This window comes from Hemitrygon akajei, chromosome 11 (assembly GCF_048418815.1).
Source record: "Hemitrygon akajei chromosome 11, sHemAka1.3, whole genome shotgun sequence".
NCBI lineage: Eukaryota > Metazoa > Chordata > Chondrichthyes > Myliobatiformes > Dasyatidae > Hemitrygon > Hemitrygon akajei.
This window is the reverse complement of record NC_133134.1, coordinates 74,330,531-74,349,964: the sequence shown is the minus strand read 5'-3', so window position 1 is coordinate 74,349,964 and position 19,434 is coordinate 74,330,531. Positions and strand designations below refer to the sequence as shown.

The 19,434-nt window shown below is 47.7% G+C and overlaps 1 protein-coding gene across 1 annotated transcript in view; it reads right to left on the bottom strand.

Annotated features, from left to right (window-relative positions):
- The window catches only part of LOC140735724 (uncharacterized), a 69,289-nt gene that overhangs the window by 37,778 nt on the left and 12,077 nt on the right, over nt 1-19,434 (bottom strand). Inside the window, exons 2-3 of the mRNA XM_073061145.1 lie at nt 7,178-10,170; nt 1,099-1,172 (exon numbers count right to left, since the gene is read on the bottom strand). Coding sequence (XP_072917246.1) covers nt 1,099-1,172; nt 7,178-10,170 — 3,067 coding nt within the window. The remainder of the gene's footprint in view (nt 1-1,098; nt 1,173-7,177; nt 10,171-19,434) is intronic.

The window sequence follows — 19,434 nt, the reverse complement described above, 5'->3', positions numbered from 1 at the left end:
ACAACATTGTGGGCTGAAGGGCCTGCGCTGTTCTGTGTTCTATGAACTGACCATCAGCTGTGTACAGAGGCCATTTACTATTAAATATTCCCATTTGATTCAGATTTATCACATGTACGTCAAAACGTACAGTGAAATTCACCATTTGCGTTAATAACCAGCACGTCCCAAGGACGCTCAAGTGTCACTGCACGTTCCAGCGCTAACACGTCACGGCCACAACGTCCAGAAGAACAGCAGCAAAACGAGCCTCGGACCTCCCTCCCATCCCACTGCGTTTCCTTGAGAGCATCCCGCGCAGGTTTGGTGACACACCCAGAGTTCAGCTTCAACTTCATAGCCATTGTACACATCCCTATCGCCAAACGAAACATCGTTCCTTAAGCAGGACCAAGGTACACAACACAGTACGTATAACTCACAAGGTAATATGACCAAAGCTACAGGAACGACAAGGCACGTTTACAACACAAGTTAAAAAGTAAACAGTACAACACCACTAGAGCTTTATTTGCGGGGGACCAGTGAGTTCAGTAGTCTTATGGCCTGGGGGAAGAAGTTGTTCCACATCTGTAGTGAACTACATATACCTGTCTGGACATGCCCCTCTGCTGTCTGCTCCTGTGCCTCCTCCCACAGACCCCTGTATAAAGGCGGTTGGAGGCACTGCTCCTCCCTCTGTCTCCAAGATGTCGTGGTCTCTTGCTGCTAATAAAAGCCTATCAGTCGCCTCCCATCTCCGAGAGTTATTGATGGTGCATCAACATCCTAAGTTTTTGCCCTAATGCTACGGTGCCTCCAGCCTGGTGGTGGGTGGGGGGGAGAATTCAAAGAGATTGTTGTGCAGATAGGAGGGATCACTAAGGGCCCTGTGTATGGAGCAATCCTGGGAGGGTGGCCCTGACGATCCCCTCACCAGTCCTCACAATCCGTCAGATGCCTTGCCAGCTGGAAAGCTTTTTACTGAAGCCCGACCTGAAGCAGTTGCCTGGCACAAGTCTGAGATCATGCCACAATCAATCACATTTGTGCGGCCCTGAGCTTTGGCCATCTTGGTGCTCATCACGGCTGCTGAAGGTTGGAAAGGGGACAGCTTACCTGAACTTCAAAACTTGCGAGCGCTCGTACTGCTCGCGGAGTGGGCACCTGGCACAGCCATACACGTCAGTCATCTGGAACAGAAAGTTTAATAGTAGGCCATTCATTTCAACAAGTCGGAGGGGCTGCATCAACACAAACCCCAAATACTGCTCAAGATTGTCTGATGCACGCAAGTGTAAAGGAGAAAAAATTATTGTTACTCCGGGTCTGATACGGCACAAATAAAAACACAAAACACCATTAAATATTTAGGACGACAGTCAATATTGGTATTCACATTAAATATAAATACACAAGATAGCTTTTGTACATAGATTGATTGTGTGTCCATAAAGTTACGCTAGGCATAAAATGACCGACAGGAAATGATAATATAGTGGTGGGGGGGGGGTTTGGAGGGGTGGGCTAGTGGGTGGAGGTGTTAATCAGCCTTACTGCTTGGGGAAAGAAACTATTTTCTCAGTGACCTACTTGCTCTCACGTGGCCACAAACTCCTGCTGGTCACTTATACCATAGGTATTTTACAATGGGAAACTAACAGGAACAGAATTAGGCCGTTTGGTTCTGACTAATCAGGGATCTATAAACCCCTGCTTTAAATACACTCATTGACTTGGTCTCCAGTTATCTGTGGCAGTGAATTCCACAGATTCACCAACTTCTGAGTAATGAAAATTCCTCATCTGTTCTGAAGGGATGCCCTAATCTGATGCTGTGCCCTCTAGTGCTCGACACTCCCACTAATGTAAACAGCCTCAGCACATACACGCTACGCTCTTCGGGCTTTTCACCATTCAGCAGACCTCACGCCCCAGCCCTGACATGGGACTTTGACCCCCACTCAGACTATGAACCCTGACCCCTACCCAGAACTACAGGGCCTTGTCCCACTGTCTGGGTCTGTGAATTGCGACCTCTGTTGTGAAAGAATTTAGACCAATAACCTCTTTTTGGGCTTCCAGCCAGGTACAGGTGTACCGTGGGATGTGTGGGTTTCCTCCCACGGTACCCGTAAGAAGGTTAATTGGTCATTGTAAATTGTCCCAAATTTAGGTCAGGGGTTGTTGGGGGTTACTGGGCAGTGTGGCTCAAAAGGTCAAGTTCCAGTTGTGTAGCTAAATTAATAAAGTAACAAAAAGCTTGAGAAGATAACTGCTGCACCAGGGTTAGTTTAAAAATTTTTTAATTCTTCCCCCCCCCCCCCCCCCCAAAAGTGTTAATGTGCACACGATGGACAGAGAGCATATCGGTGTTTGGCATCAAACACAGCTTAGAGAGCGACAACCAGGCCTCGCACCCGTTCTGTGCTCCACGCAAGTCAACACCCTCCGGGCTCAGCGTCCAGACGAGCGAAAGTCTTTGTGACTTCTGACTTGAAAGAGGCAGCCCCAAGATACTCGGGGAAACTGACCTCCAAGTTAAAGTAAATACATCACCAGATATATTGGTGATGTATTTACCAATATATTACCAATCCTCAGATTCATTTCTCGCAGGCATTCACGGTAAATACAGAGAAACAAGAATCAGTGAAAAGCCACAAGCAAAATGGACAAATGAGCAATGTACAAAAAAAAAACAGCCAGTTCTAAAACAAAATAATAATAAATGAGCAAAAAATATAGAGAACACGAGTTGAAGAGTCCTTAAAAGCGAGTCCATAAGTTGTGGAACAGTTTCAGCATTGTTGGGAGTGAAGTTAGCCCCACAGGACTCGGAGCCTGCTGGGAAAATTCCCAGTGCCCCTGCTCACCACTCCAATTTGTCACTGCTTTCAGAGATCCCGCAGCAGCAGCAGCTCTCCCATGACAAGAATGAAGGTGGGCTCGAGCTATCATTGCGTTGGCAACAGCCCAACTCTATTGCTACTCAAGGAGCCAAAAATCAGTGACTGCCAGAGGTGATCAGAATCGAGCTCATTAGTGCTGAAGCATTTCGTGAAATCTGACGTTTTGTAGGAGTACAGTGAAGTACACAAAGAATCCTATTAAATTAAATATACAAAAATTAAATTCTTTTCTTGGGTGCCATACTCTGCCACAGCCTCGGCAAACACTTTTATTTTCCCCAAGTGGTTGTCTTGGAGGAAAGAGTCTGCGAGTGGTCCCCCACATCCTTCTCACAGCGCAGTTTTTGTTGTTTTACGAGGCCGAGTTGCAAGCTCGACACTCGACCCGGCACGGATGGAAAGTGTGTCCGGGAGCGGCCTGACTGGACTCGAACTCGGGAACCTTCGCTCCGGAGTCCGGCACTGATGTCACTGCGCCACCAGCCGGTGAATAAATGGTGCAAAAAGAGTAAAGTAGCAAGGTAGTGTTCATAACTGATTTATTGAAGTCCAGGAAGTGTGATAACCGAGCATCACGTCACAGCCTCTTAACGTGAACCTCAACTCAGTGTCGGTGGTTGTGAATTATGTTCACTTCTCCCAATTACATTACTGTTCAGAAATCGGATGGCGGAGGGGGGAGCACCTGTTCAGAAATCGGATGGCGGAGGGGGGAGCACCTGTTCAGAAATCGGATGGCGGAGGGGGGAGTACCTGTTCAGAAATCGGATGGTGGAGGGGGGAGTACCTCCTCACAATCAGAAGAGGGAATGCCGTGTCCTTCGTGACAATGCAGCACCATTTGAAGATGTTCTCAATGGTGGGGTGCCCATGATGGAACTGGCCGTGTTTGCAACCCTCTGTAGTTTTTTCTGCCCCTGATCTTGTGCACTGGAGCCTCCAGAAGAGGCCATGATGCAACCGGCTTCAATGCTCTCCACAGTGCATCCACGGAGGTTTGCTGGAGTCTTTGTGCTGGCCTAGGCCTGGCAAATTTGTTTCATCTTTGTGAAGCAGGACCTTTTACACTAATATGCCTGGAAATTAGGCTTTGGAAAGGTATGCCCGTGGGTGTACACCAGGCATATATGGTCTAACAACTTTTAAAAGAAAACTTAAGACCATAATACATAGGAGCAAAATTAGGCCGTTTGGCCCATCGAGTCTGCTCCACCATTTGATCACGGCTGATTTATTTCACCCTCAAACCCATTCTCTTGCCTTCTCCCCAGAATCATTGACACATTCAGTGACCGGTTTATTAAATACACCTACTCATTAATGCAAATATTTAATCAGCCAATCATGCGGCAGAAACTCAATGCATGAAAAGCATGCAGTCGTGGTCAAGAGGTTTTGGGGCTGCCCTCTGTATAAAATCTCACTGGTTTGAGATGACACAATCCATTATGTTTAAATGTACATAAGTAAAAGTTTTTAAATCTTTGCACTGTACTGCTGCAGCAAGACAACAGATTTCACAGCAAATGGAAGCATTTCACTGCCTCTCAGCTGTAATTCTCTTGCCGTTGGGACTCCTGGTTCAAGCATCCACCATCAATAGGGGAAACATCTTCCCACATCCAGTCACCAGCTTAATCAGAACATGGTAGTTTTAATTGGGAATGCCCACACGCCCACCCCACCACATTTCTTCTAAGCTCGAGAGAATACATAGTGGACTCAGTTTCTTCTCAAACATCAGCTGCCTTTTTCCAGGAAAGACTTTAGTGAGCCTTTCCTGCTTTCACTCTGCGGCAAACACGTCCTTATCGAAGGCGCAAAATGCTGGAGGAACTCAGCAGGTCAGGCAGGGAATAAGCAGTCGATACTTCAGCCCGAGACCCTTCACCAGCACTGGACAGGAAGGGTGCGGAAGCCAGAGTAAAGCCACCTGGTTTCACCCACCACCTGTGTCAGCTTGTACTCCTTCCCCCCACACCCACCCCGTCTGCCCCCTTCCTTTCCGTCTTGTCCCAAAATGTCGGCAGTTTACTCCCCTCCATAGATGGCGCCTGACCGCCGAGTCCCTCCAGCATTTTGCACGCGCTGCTCAAAGCTTCCAGCATCTGCAGGAGGTCACATGGACAATACGTCCGTCCACACGGGACGCCTGACCGCCGAGTCCCTCCAGTGTTTTGCACGCCGTCCAGATTCCAGCAACCACACTCTTGTCTCTACACAGCCTTACTTAGGTAGAGATGGCAAGCTGGTACGTAGCACTTGAAATGTGGCCATGCCACCTGCTGTACTGAAAACATGTACACGAGGCTCGGAGGCAGGAGCCTGGGCCCCCGAGAGCCCAAAAGCAAATCGATGCTTGGCCTAGTTAAATGACAAGATGCATTGAAAAGACGGAGGCGTCAAAGGATGAACCAGTGCTTAGCTCACTGCTGCATGAGGCTTTACTCTTTTTAAATTAATAAACCTAACTCTGTGCCCATCGACACTCGACTTGGCCCTGAACCAACTCCGCACCTATCTGCACGGGGGCCGTGGACAAATTTTCAGGTCCTCTGCAGTTCAAGTTCTGTGGATGTATCATTTGTTCTTTGTTCACACATTGGACGTTTAAACATCTGTGTTGTGTGGGCTCTTTTGCCGTGGATTCTATTGTGTTTCTGTGCGTTGTGGCTGCCTGCAAGGGGACGAATCTCCAGGCGGGATATGGGACGTGGATTGAGACAATGAATGAACTTGGCTCCTACCCAGCTGTTATTGAACAGTCTAGTACACTAAAAAAAAGACTCTTAACCTCAGAATCTCCGTCACGGTTTCTGCCTGCAAAGCGCTCTGTAACTAACACTATTTATTGAGATACAGTGAACAGGCCCTTCGAGTCACGCTGCCCAGCGACCCCCTAGCCTAATCACAGAACGATTTACTGACGGTGGGAGGGAGATCCACGCGGTCACAGGAAGACCGCACAAGCTCCTTATAGGGAACAGCGGGAATTGAGCCTGGGTTGCCTACACTGTAAACCCTTGTGCTAACCACTACGCTACCCTGCCACCCCATTCTGATGTTCTCCCTCGCACCACCTCAATCCACTGTGTTGAAGTGATCTGTTTATGGACAACACACTCAAGAATTCCTCCTCTTCCCCCCCCACCCCCATTGCACGCGAGATTAGTAAACCAACTTGGGGAAATTCAACACATCGAGTGCATTCTTAACCTGATTTCACCTGAGGGTCACTGAAAATACACAAACGTTGGTGTGGCGACCCTTCCCAATCTATCGCTCTCAAGATAACAGCCGCCCTCTCCAATCTTCCCTACAAATAGGCAGCTTCACATTTGCTGCTCATCTTTAGCACGCTCCGCTATTGATCTGGGGATTTAGCGATCACAGCTCGGAGTCCGACCTTCCACCTTTTGAGACGAGCTTTAAATTCTAAAAGGTACAGGAAGAGTGGCCAAGGCAGGAATCTGAAACTGTCCTACAACAGCGTTTGCCTGGGTTTAAGGGCTTGCATGTCATTAAAACCTTAATAGACTTCAGCAGATACAAAGGAGAGGATCTTAACTAGTCGCTTCACGGTCTGGTATGGAATCACTGATGCCCTGAGCAGACAAGTGGTGGATACAGCCCAGCCTGTCACCGGAAAAGCCCTCCCCGTCATGAAGTACATTTACATGGAGAACTACCAGCACCCTGTATCAAAGATCCCCACCGTGCTCTCCTCTCACTACTACCCACCGGGCAGGAGCTAGCGAAGACTCACCAGGTTCAGGAACCGTTATTACCCTTTAACCATCAGGCCCGAGCCAGTATCAATAACCCCTCTCACCACCATCCCAAACCGAGCCCACCACCGACAGACAGACCCACTTTCAAGGACCCTTCCCCACTCATGTTCTCAGTACTATTTTCACTTGCAGAGCTCGTCTTCTCTTGCACTTTGTCGCTCTTGGCTTATGTAGCTTTTGTTGAAAATTCTATTGCGTCTCTTTATTTTACTGTAAATGCCTGCAAGGAAATGAATCCCAAGCTTATTTACCAAGTGTTGCTTGCATTAACAAACAACACACCTAAAGACGCGCTGAGGGCAGCCACAAGTGTCACCGCACCTTCAAGTGCCGGGAATCTCATGGTAGTTTATGGTAATGTATGTAGTCTATGGGAATATATACATCGTGTGATAATAAATTTACTTTAAATTTGACTAACAAGTAATGCAGATTCTCTAAAGGGGAGGGGGGAGCTAGGTAACACATTTCTCAATCCATACAATTTAGACTTACCGCTTTTTCTATTTGTTTGATCAAGCTCTTGGAATATTCGGAATTTAGATCATTCAGGCTATCGTTGAATCCCTTGTTCAAAATTCTGAAGGAGACATTGAAGCTAGATGTTGGCACTGTGGGGGTTGTTTTCAGAGTGGTCCCTGTGACATTGCCGGCCATGGTGGTTGGCACTGGGCTGCTGGGAGACTGAAATGTCACAGACGGTGTTGTAGTGCGATTCGTATTCTCAGAAGTAACAGTCCCATTCCCCATTGCAGACGGTGTCGTTGTGGGACTCGTATTCTCAGAAGTAGCAGTCACGTTCCCCATTGCAGACGGCGTCGTTGTGGGACTCGTATTCGCAGAAGTAACAGTCACGTTCCCCATTGCAGACGGTGTTGTAGTGGGACTCGTATTCTCAGAAGTAACAGTCACGTTCCCCATTGCAGACGGTGTCGTTGTGGGACTCGTATTCGCAGAAGTAACAGTCACGTTCCCCATTGCAGACGGTGTTGTAATGGGACTCGTATTCTCAGAAGTAACAGTCCCATTCCCCATTGCAGACGGTGTCGTTGTGGGACTCGTATTCTCAGAAGTAGCAGTCACGTTCCCCATTGCAGACGGCGTCGTTGTGGGACTCGTATTCTCAGAAGTAGCAGTCACGTTCCCCATTGCAGACGGCGTCGTAGTGGGACTTGTATTCTCAGAAGTAACAGTCCTGTTCCCCATTGCAGACGGTGTTGTAATGGGACTCGTATTCTCAGAAGTAACAGTCCCATTCCCCATTGCAGACGGTGTTGTTGTGGGACTCGTATTCGCAGAAGTAGCAGTCACGTTCCCCATTGCAGACGGTGTTGTAATGGGACTCGTATTCTCAGAAGTAGCAGTCACGTTCCCCATTGCAGACGGTGTCGTAGTGGGACTCGTATTCTCAGAAGTAACAGTCCCATTCCCCATTGCAGACGGTGTCGTTGTGGGACTCGTATTCGCAGAAGTAACAGTCCCATTCCCCATTGCAGACGGTGTCGTTGTGGGACTCGTATTCTCAGAAGTAACAGTCCCATTCCCCATTGCAGATGGTGTTGTAATGGGACTCGTATTCTCAGAAGTAACAGTCCCATTCCCCATTGCAGACGGTGTTGTAATGGGACTCGTATTCTCAGAAGTAACAGTCCCATTCCCCATTGCAGACGGTGTTGTAATGGGACTCGTATTCTCAGAAGTAACAGTCCCATTCCCCATTGCAGACGGTGTTGTAATGGGACTCGTATTCTCAGAAGTAACAGTCCCATTCCCCATTGCAGACGGTGTCGTTGTGGGACTCGTATTCGCAGAAGTAACAGTCCCATTCCCCATTGCAGACGGTGTTGTAATGGGACTCGTATTCTCAGAAGTAACAGTCCCATTCCCCATTGCAGACGGTGTCGTTGTGGGACTCGTATTCTCAGAAGTAACAGTCCCATTCCCCATTGCAGACGGTGTTGTAATGGGACTCGTATTCTCAGAAGTAACAGTCCCATTCCCCATTGCAGACGGTGTTGTAATGGGACTCGTATTCTCAGAAGTAACAGTCCCATTCCCCACTGCAGACGGTGTCTTTGTGGGACTCGTATTCTCAGAAGCAACAGTCCCATTCCCCATTGCAGACGGTGTTGTAGTGGGACTCGTATTCGCAGAAGTAACAGTCCCATTCCCCATTGCAGACGGTGTTGTAGTGCGATTCGTATTCTCAGAAGTAACAGTCACGTTCCCCATTGCAGACGGTGTTGTTGTGGGACTCGTATTCTCAGAAGTAACAGTCCCATTCCCCATTGCAGACGGTGTTGTAATGGGACTCGTATTCTCAGAAGTAACAGTCACGTTCCCCATTGCAGACGGTGTTGTAATGGGACTCGTATTCTCAGAAGCAACAGTCACGTTCCCCATTGCAGACGGTGTTGTAATGGGACTCGTATTCTCAGAAGCAACAGTCACGTTCCCCATTGCAGACGGTGTTGTAATGGGACTCGTATTCTCAGAAGTAACAGTCCCATTCCCCATTGCAGACGGTGTTGTAATGGGACTCGTATTCTCAGAAGTAACAGTCCTGTTCCCCATTGCAGACGGTGTTGTTGTGGGACTCGTATTCTCAGAAGTAACAGTCCCATTCCCCATTGCAGACAGCGTCGTCATGGGACTCGTATTCTCAGAAGTAACAGTCACGTTCCCCATTGCAGACGGTGTTGTAGTGCGATTCGTATTCTCAGAAGTAACAGTCACGTTCCCCATTGCAGATGGTGTTGTAATGGGACTCGTATTCTCAGAAGTAACAGTCACGTTCCCCATTGCAGACGGTGTTGTAATGGGACTCGTATTCGCAGAAGTAACAGTCACGTTCCCCATTGCAGACGGTGTTGTAATGGGAGTCGTATTCTCAGAAGTAACAGTCCCATTCCCCATTGCAGACGGTGTTGTAATGGGACTCGTATTCTCAGAAGTAACAGTCCCATTCCCCATTGCAGACGGTGTTGTAATGGGACTCGTATTCTCAGAAGTAACAGTCCCATTCTCCATTGCAGACGGTGTTGTAATGGGACTCGTATTCTCAGAAGTAACAGTCACGTTCCCCATTGCAGACGGTGTCGTTGTGGGACTCGTCGCATTACCTGAGGCAACAGTCATACTTTCCACTGCAGACGATGTTGTAGAGCGATTCATTGCATTCTCTGAGGTAACAGACACACTCTCTGCTGTGGGCGTCGTCGTAGGGGAACTCATTGCATTCACCATTGTGAGCGACATTGCTGAGGATGGTGCTGCAGAGATAGTTGTTGCATTTTCTGAGGATGAAGAAATGGGGTTCTCCAAGGCCACTGTAGTATTCTGCAAGGGTGATGACATTACAGATGAGACAGTCGCATTCTCTGATGCAGCACTTGCGGAGAGGGAGCCATCGACAGCCGTACTTGTAGCTCTTGTGGCGGAGATTTCCGAGGAAGATCTGGTAGTTGTGGTTGAATGCACAACCAACACTGAAAAATACAGAAAACAAAAGCACTTGGATCAACACAAGTGTTAGCTGCAGGGCTTGGAATCCCTCAGGAGTAATTCTATCTTCAGCAAGGGAAGGCTCCCAGAAAAAAAAGGAACAGGAAGTGCTCATGCCCAGACTGATGGCCACTGTGCCAGGAATGGGATCAGTGTTTGGGGCCAGATACTCCGAGAGGGTTACCTACTTATTGACAAAGCATAGAACCTGCCCTTCTGCACCAACAAGCCACACCAGGCACTGACCCACCTCTCTAACTCTAGCCTAAACACGAAACAGTGACCAATTAACCTACTAACAGGTAGGTCTTTGGACTGTGGGAGAAACCCACAAGCAGAATGTAGAGGCAAAGGACATTGGAATTGACTACTAGTCGCAAATCTCCAAACTCTCTTCACCTCCACGGCAGGACAGCTGAGACAACTCTCCTTCGATGGAAGGAAATGGACTCAGAGAGAGGAGTCTCAAACGGAAACACCGACCAGTTCCCCCTACAGTTGCTGAGTTTCTCTAGATCACTTCACACCCAAACACAGCAAAAGTCCACGCCAAATCCCTAGCAGCACACAAAATGCTGGTCAGGTGTCAGATCTCTCAGTGGGAGAGCATTTTGGAGATAGTGATCACAATTCTATCTCCTTTACCATAGCATTGAAGAGGGATAGGAGCAGACAAATTAGGAAAGCGTTTAATTGGAGTAAGGGGAAATATGAGGCTATCAGGCAGGAACTTGGAAGCATAAATTGGGAACAAATGTTCTGGAAAATGTACGGAAGAAATGTTGCAAATGTTCAGGGAATATTTGCGTGGGGTTCTGCATAGGAATGTTCCAATGAGACAGGGTACAGGAACCATGGTGTACAGAGGCTGTTGCAAATCTAGTCAAGAAGAAAAGCTTATGAAAGGTTCAAAAAACTAGGTAATGACAGAGATCTTGAAGATTATAAGGCTAGCAGGAAAGAGCTCAAGAATGAAATTAGGAGAGCCAGAAGGGGCCATGAGAAGGTCTTGGCAGACAGGATTAAGGAAAACCCCAAGGCATTTTACAAGTATGTGAAGAGCAAAAGGATAAGACACGAGAGAATAGGACCAACTGAGTGTGACAGTGGGAAAGTGTGTATGGAACCAGAGTAGATAGCAGAGGTACTTAATGAGTACTTTGCTTTAATATTTTTTTAAAAAAATTGGATAGGTGAGAGTAAGCGTTCCGCACGGACTAGAAGGGCCGAGATGGCCTGTTTCCGTGCTGTAATTGTTATATGGTTATGGTTATATATTCACTACGGAAAAGGACCTTGGCAATTGTAGGGATGATTTACAGCGGATTGAAAAGCTTCAGCATATAGATATTAAGGAAGAGGATGGGCTGAAGCTTTTGAAAGCATGAAGTTGGATAAGTCACCAGGACTGGACAAGATGTACCCCAGGGTACTGTGGGAAGCAAGGGAGGAGATTGCAGAGCCTCTGGCAATGATCTTTGCATCATCAATGGGGATGGGAGAGGTTCCGGAGGATTGGAGGGTTGTGGATGTTGTTCCCTTATTCAAGAAAGGAAGGAGAGATAGCCCAGGAAATTATAGACCAGTGACTCTTACTTTAGTGGTTGGTAAATTGATGGAGAAGATCCTGAGAGGCAGGATTTATGAACATTTGGAGAGGTGTAATATGATTAGGAATAGTCAGCATGGCTTTGTCAAAGACAGGTCATGCCTTACAAACCTGATTGAATTTTTTGAGGATGTGACTAAACACATTGATGATGGTACAGCAGTAAATGTAGTGTATATGGATTTTAGCAAGGCATTTGACAAGATACCCACATGCAAGGCTTATTGAGAAAGTAAGGAGGCATGGGATCCAAGGGGACATTGCTTTGTGGATCCAGAACTGGCTTGCTCACAGAAGGCAAAGAATGGTTGTAGACAGGTCATATTCTGCATGGACGTCAGTGACCAGTGGTGTGCCTCAGGGATCTGTTCTGGGACCACTATTCTTAGTAAATTTGCTGATGACACAAAAGTTGGGGGTGTTGTGGATAGTGTGGAGGGCTGTCAGAGGTTACAACGGGACATCGATAGGATGAAAAACTCTGTTGAGAAGTGGCAGATAGAGTTCAACCCAGATAAGTGTGAGGTGGTTCATTTTGGTAGGTCAAATATGATGGCAGAATATAGTATTAATGGTAAGACTCTTAGCAGTGTGGAGGATCAGAGGGATCTTGGGGGTCTGAGTCCATGGGATGCTCAAAGCTGCTGTGCAGGTTGACTGTGTGGTTAAGGCAGCATACGGTGTATTGGCCTTCATCAACCATGGGATTGAGTTTAAGAGCCGAGAGGTAACGTTGCAGCTAAATAGGATCCTGGTCAGACCCCACTTCAAGTACTGTGCTCAGTTCTGGTTGCCTCACTACAGGAAGGATGTGGAAACCATAGTAAGAGTGCAGAGGAGATTTACAAGGATGCTGCCTGAATTGGGAAGCATGCATTATGAGAATAGGTTGAGTGAACTCGGCATTTTCTCCTTGGAGCAAAGGAGAATGAGAGGTGATCTGATAGAGGTGTATAAGATGATGTGAGGCATTGATCATGTGGATAGTCAGAGGCTTTTTCCCAGGGCTGAAATGGCTAGCAGGAGAGGGCAGAGTTTTAAGGTGCTTGGAAGCAGATACAGAGATGTCAGGGGCAAGTTTTTTTCCCATGCAGAGAGTGGTGAGTGCGTGGAATGGATTGTCAGCAGTGGTGGTGGAGGCAGATACAATAGGGTCTTTTAAAAGACTCCTGGATAGGTACACGAAGCTTAGAAAAACAGAGGGCTATGGGTCACCCTAGGTAATTTTTATAATTAGGACATGTTTAGCATAGCATTGCGGGCTGAAGGGCCTATATTGTCACGTAGGCTCTCTACGTTTGGAGCCGAGACCCTTCAATGGAACTGGAAAGGAAAGGGGACAAGCTCCTATCCTTCTATCAAATGCTCCCAATCCTATACGGCTTAACCTCTGACAACCAACTCCAGCTCCTGGACATCACATGTGGCTTCATGGTTGTCTGCTTCTACTGACAGAAGGGCAAAGGTGGGTTCCTCGCGCCTTAAAAACAGTCGCTTTGCGCAGGCGGGGCTTGTCAGCTGATGGAAAAGGAAAGCCCTGATCGCAAACCTCTGCTGCCTTGTGGATACACCCACTCATGGGAAAGGCTTCGGAAGTGGACACCGATGGAAAACTCTGGAGTTGTCACCCCTCGGGCAGTCCAACAGAGCTCAACGCTGACTGGCAACTCCTACGACGCTGCTGGTGCCAAACTGTATCAGTCTCTGCCGTTCCTTTGGGTTCATCGGATGCGTGGAGAGGAGGAGTTTGCTACGTGGGCAACAACTTGCTCTCCATATTGTAATGCCCTGGCTCGCACATCTAGACAGCTAGGACGCAATATCAAGGGTCAACCCTGACCGACGGAGGCCTCTTCTGCAAGGGCATTCGCCCTGTAACTTTGAGGGTTTCCTCCAGGTGCTCTGCTTTCCTCCCACACCCCAGGGGCATATGGGTTAGTGGGGCATTTGGTTACCATGCTGCATCTCCAAATGAAATAAAATTCCTTTGTCATCACCAGATGGGACTATTCTGAGAAAATACAGGGCACCACCCTCATTCCTCCTTTCACAAGACGTTGGTGAGGCTGCGTTTGGAACACCACGCTCAGCTTTGGTAGGAAAGATACCATTAAGCTGGAAAGAGGGCAGAGGAGATTTTCGAGGATATGGCTGCGACTCAAGAGACCAAGTTATAGAGAGGTTGGGTCTTTATTCTTTAGAGCGCAGGAGAATGAGGGGTGACTTTAGGGGTATATAATGATGAGGGGTACAGATAGGGTGAATGCACACGGTCTGTTTCCCGGGGTCAGAGAATCAAGAATTTAAAGGGCACGGGTTGACTGTGAGAATAGCAACTTTTTCCACCCAGAGGTCAGTGTACGGAATGAACTGCCAGAGGAAGTGATTGAGGTAGGTGCACTTACAGAATTTAAATATGCCTGCACAGGTATATTGATGGGGAAGAATGGGGAAGGTCCGGTGGGACATGGGCCAAATGCAACTTAAAAGGGTCACAGACACACACACACACACACAATGCTGGAGGAACTCAGCAGGTCAGGCAGCATCTATGGAGGGGAATGTTTCAGGTTGAGACCTTTTGTCAGGACTGGAAAGAATCTTCTTTCCTGCTCTTTCAGTGCCATCTTTCCTACAAGATTCAAGATGGTTTTTATGTCATTTCTGGCACACAAGTGTAATGGGGACAACATAGTTGTGCTGTACCAGATCCACAGCAACAAAATAAATAACAATGAATATAAATACACAGGTTATATTCACAGATTGTGTTGTCCATGAAGTGACTCTGGGCACAGCCGTGTCTGGACAGGAGGTGACTGACAGGGGATGATAACGTGGTGGTGGTTGGGGGTGTTGGTGGGTGGAGGTGTTGACCAACCTTACTGCTTGGGGAAAGCAACTGTTTTTGAGTCTGGCGGTGCTGGCATAGATGCTAGGTAGCCTCCTCCCTGATGGGAGTGGGACAAACAGTGGGTGGGATCCTTCATGATGTAACCACCCCTTTTGTGTATACACGTCCTTGATGGCGGGTAGGCTGGTGCTGATGACATGCTGGGCAGTTTTGACTTCCCGTTGTAGAGCCTTCCTTGATGTATTTGTGCAAATCATTCAGCGTCCTCCCCAGCTAGAAGCCCTGGATGGACCACAGGCTCTGCTGAGGGTCAGGTCAGAGGCATTCAAATCTGGTGACCAGGAAAGTTAGAAGAGGCCTAGGGATGAACTCTGGAAAGCCAGTTCACCTGTGAAGTGGAGCTTCTGGACCAAACTTGAATCAACAAAGGATGCTCGGCAGTTGTGGCTGGATTTGAATACTATCATCTCTCATCACCTCACTTGCAGACCGCAGTCAATTCTGATCGGCACCAACATTAATCTCCATCAGCACAGGTGCACCGCATGCTGAGGGTTCAGTCATACGCTTACACTTCTGACTGTGTGGCTAAGCACAGCTCCAATGCCATAGTCAAGTTTGCTGACAACACCACTGTTGTAGGCCGAAATCAAAGGTGGTGATGAATCAGCATTTAGAAGGGAGATAGGAAATCTGTCTGAGTGGTGTCATAACAACAGCCTATCAGCAAGACCAAGGAACCGACTGACTTCAGGAGAAGGAAACCAAGAGGTCCCTGAGCCAGTCACCATCGGGGGATCAGAGGTGGAGAGGGTTAGCAACTTTAAATTCCTCGGTGTAATCATTTCGGCGGACCTGATTTGGTCCCAGCACGCAAAGAAAGCACAACAGCTTCTCTGCTTCCTTAAGAGTTTGCAGTGATTCAGCATGACATCTAAAACTTTGACAAACTTGTACTGATGTCCTGTGGAGAGTATATTGACTGGGTGCATCACAGCCTGGTACAGAAACACCAGTGCCCTTGGACTGAAAATGCTAAAAACAAAGTAGTGGACATGGCCCAGTCCATCACGGGTAAAGCCTTCCATGCAACTAAGCACATCTACACGGAGCCGTCGCAGGAAAGTGGCACCCATCATCAGGGACCCCCATGACCCAGGTCATTCTCTCTTCTTGCTGCCATTAGGAAGGTGGTACACGAATCAGATTTATTATCACTGGCATGCTTGTTAACTTAGCCGCAGTTCAATGCAATACACGATATAGAAGGGAGATAGGAAATAGATATAGTAGGGGATATAGAAGCAAACAAAACAAGTCCAAGGGTTCAACGTCCATTTAAGAATCGGATGGCACAGGGGAAAAAGCTGTTCCTGAAGCCTCAGGACTTGCACCACCAGGTTCAGGAACAGTTATTACCCCTCAACCATCAGGCTCCTCAACCAAATGGGATAACTTCACTTGGCCCGTCATTGAACTGTTCTCACAACCTATGGACTCACTTTCAAGGACTCTTCATCTCATGTTCTCTATATTCATTGCTTTTTTAAATTTATATTATTGTTGTTTCTTTGTGTCTCCTGTGCCCTGGTTGGGCAGTGTTTCATTGATTCTGTTAGCTATTCCAAAGAGTTATTGAGTAAGGCAATGAATTGCAGGATTGTATATGGTGACAAGTATTTTGATAATAAAATTTACTGGACTTTATGGATCAATTTGTCAGGATATCGTGAAAACAACAGCTTTCTACTGTATTGTGCTACGTGTGACAATAACAAATCAATCTCCCGTGTAGAGAGGAGAACTGTCAACATTTTGAGCTGAGATCCCTCTTCATTAGAGGGGACCCTGGATCATCAGGGTCAGAATGGGAACGGGAAGTTGAACTGAAAGGGTAGCCACCAGGAGACACTGCATTTTGTGGCTGATGGAACAAAGGTGCTTGTCTATCAACTCACATCAGGTCTCACCTCTAAAAGAGAGATGACTCACAGGTGAAGTGTCACCTCACGTGCAGGGACCGTTTGGGGCCTGGAATGGTGGCGAGGGGCAGATTTGGCACTCCTCCCGCTCGCTGGGGCAAGTGCCAGTAGGGAGGTCAGCAGGAAAGCAAAGTTCCCCGAATTTCCAGTGACATGTTCACTGTACAGACAAGATGAGGAGAAAGCATGACACACGTCCCAAGTTTTCCAATAACAAGCAACCCTTTCATTAATCTGTTAAGCAAATGACCAAGACCACAACTGATAGCTTAGAACAGATTCCTGCACCGAGGGAGAGAGCATGCAAGTCCTTCGGCACACCAATCCTTCATAAATCCCTTTTCATTCTCCCCACATCCCCTCTTCTCTCCATGGGACCCTCATCAGGACCGGAAAAGAAGGGGGCAGAAGCCAGAATAAGGAGGTAGGGGAGGGGGAAGGAAGGCAAGCTGGCAGGTGATAGGCAAGACCAAGGGAGGGGGAAGGCGGGGATGTGTTGATGAAGTAAGAAGCTGGGAGGTGATAGGTGGGGGAGGAGGGATGAAGTAAGAAGCTGGGAGATGATTGGTGGAAGAGGTAAAGAGCTGAAGGAGGAGTCTGATGGGAGAGGAGAGGCCAGGCCTGCTGAGTTCCTCCAGTATTTTGTGTGCGTTGCTCTCCACAGATATTGCGTTCAGGGCAATGAGAATCAGCATACTATCAAATATATTTGAGAAGTTTGGTTAAGTACATGAACAGAGTCTGAAGATGCTGGGCAGCAGACAGTGCTGGAGGAACTCAGCAAATCAGACAGCATCAAAGGAGAGAAATAAACAGTGTATCAGGCTGGGAACTTTCATCAGGACAGGATTTGATAACAAAATATTACAAATTAACAAAATATAATTCAAAGTACACAGCGCAGGTAAACAGTAAACAGCTCGCTGTCCCAGTGACGAGACCTGGGTGATGGCAGGATGTTCACTAGTCTCACAGCCTGAGGGGAGAAGCTGCTACCCAGGCTGGCAGTTCCAGTCCTGATGCTCCTGTACCTCCTTCCTGATGATAATGGGTCAAAGAGATCGTGGGCTGGATGGTAGGGATCCTCAATACTTTGGGCCCTCTTTCTACAACATTCCTGGTAGGGAGGAGAGACACCGCGGTGACTCTCTCGTTTTTTCACCTTCCTCTGTAGGGTTACTTGCGGGCTGCCCCCGGCATAGCCTTTGACTGCGTTGGTTGTTGACAAACAATGCATTTCTCTGCTTGTGTTGATGTGCATTGGACTAAAGCTAATCTTTATCTATCACCACGATTTATGCTGTCTACCCTGAGCACAAGGCAACTCTGAAATCATTCGGATGTCTAAACTCACATTTTCCCCAGATCCTTTACTCCTAGGTGAAGGAAGGTCAGTGAGTCCCTGGAAGGGCCAGGAAACACTTCAAAGATAACATCACAATCAGCCTGAGGAAGTTCAACATGACATCTAAAAACTGGGAAGACATTGCACTCCGTAGAGACACCTGGAGGGAGCTGTGCTACGAGAGAGCGACTCCACCGTGTCGCAGAGACCCAGTGGCAGCTGAGAAAGAGACCGAACAACCAAAAGACCCCACGAGCCACGAACCACAACCGACCCTTGCCCACGCTGCACCAGAATATGTGGGTCTCCGATCGGCCTCTACAGCCTCCTGAGGACCCACCAATAGACAATTCATTAGAACATCACATTCAACTCGAGTGATCGCACTACTACCTATAATCATCACTATTCCAAGATGAACTGATTCACAGCTTCGCCTACATTATATTCCATTTGCCAGATCATTGTTCACTCATTTAAAAACTTTTAATGCTCTCGTCACAGTTTAAATTCGTACCCTGTTTTGTGTCACTGAGACGTTAACAAGCCTTACTTACACCACACAAAGGAGAAGGAAAACTCCGATCTCAAACCTCCGCAGCCTTGCGGCGATACCCACTCATGGGGAAGGCTTTGGGAGTAAACCCCGCTGGAGGGGTGGGGGGGAGAGAAAACGGAGCTGGAGTCCCTAAGGCAGTCCTACGTCATGCTGACTGGCAACTCCTGTGATGCTGCTGGTGCTGAACTGTCAGTCTCTGCCAGTTAGTGCTTTATATACATTTCCAACTCTGCCATTTCCAATGGCTGCGAAGAGGGTTGGACATCGGGCTAGCAACCCCACCCCGTTAAAAACATGCCCCCATTTTAACAAGTCTTTATCATCTCTTTAAATGGCAAAGTGTCAATGCCCTGGAGCCATTCTTCAAGTAGCAACTTGAGTTGAAAGCTGGCAGGAAGTGTGGAAAGCATACTTCCTATAGTTGTGGGGTGGGGGAGTCTTGGACCAGAGCACAGCCTCAGAATGGAGGGATGTCTCTTTAGGACAGAGATAAGGAATTTCTTTAGAGGGCGAGGAATCTGTGGAATTCATTGCCCGAGGACTCCAATTCTTTGGACGTATTTAAGACAGAGATTAATAGCTTTTTAATTGACAAGGAGACAAGGGCTACAGGGAGATTGGGGCTGAAAATGAAACCAGCCGAGACGGTGAGCTGAATGTCCTAATTCGTCTTGCCAAGCAGAAGTCTGGCCAATCTCCTGCACCCCGCAGCTACTGACTCTGGATTTGGGCTCCAGCTGAGGGCCAGTTTACACATTTCCAACTCTGCCATGGACATTTCCGATGGCTGCGAAAAGAGGGGCTAGCAACCCCACCCCGTTAAAAACCCAGAAACGCCAGAGTCACCATCCTGGGAAACACCTGGGACAATCGGAAAGACTGGCCCAGTTTGGTAGGAG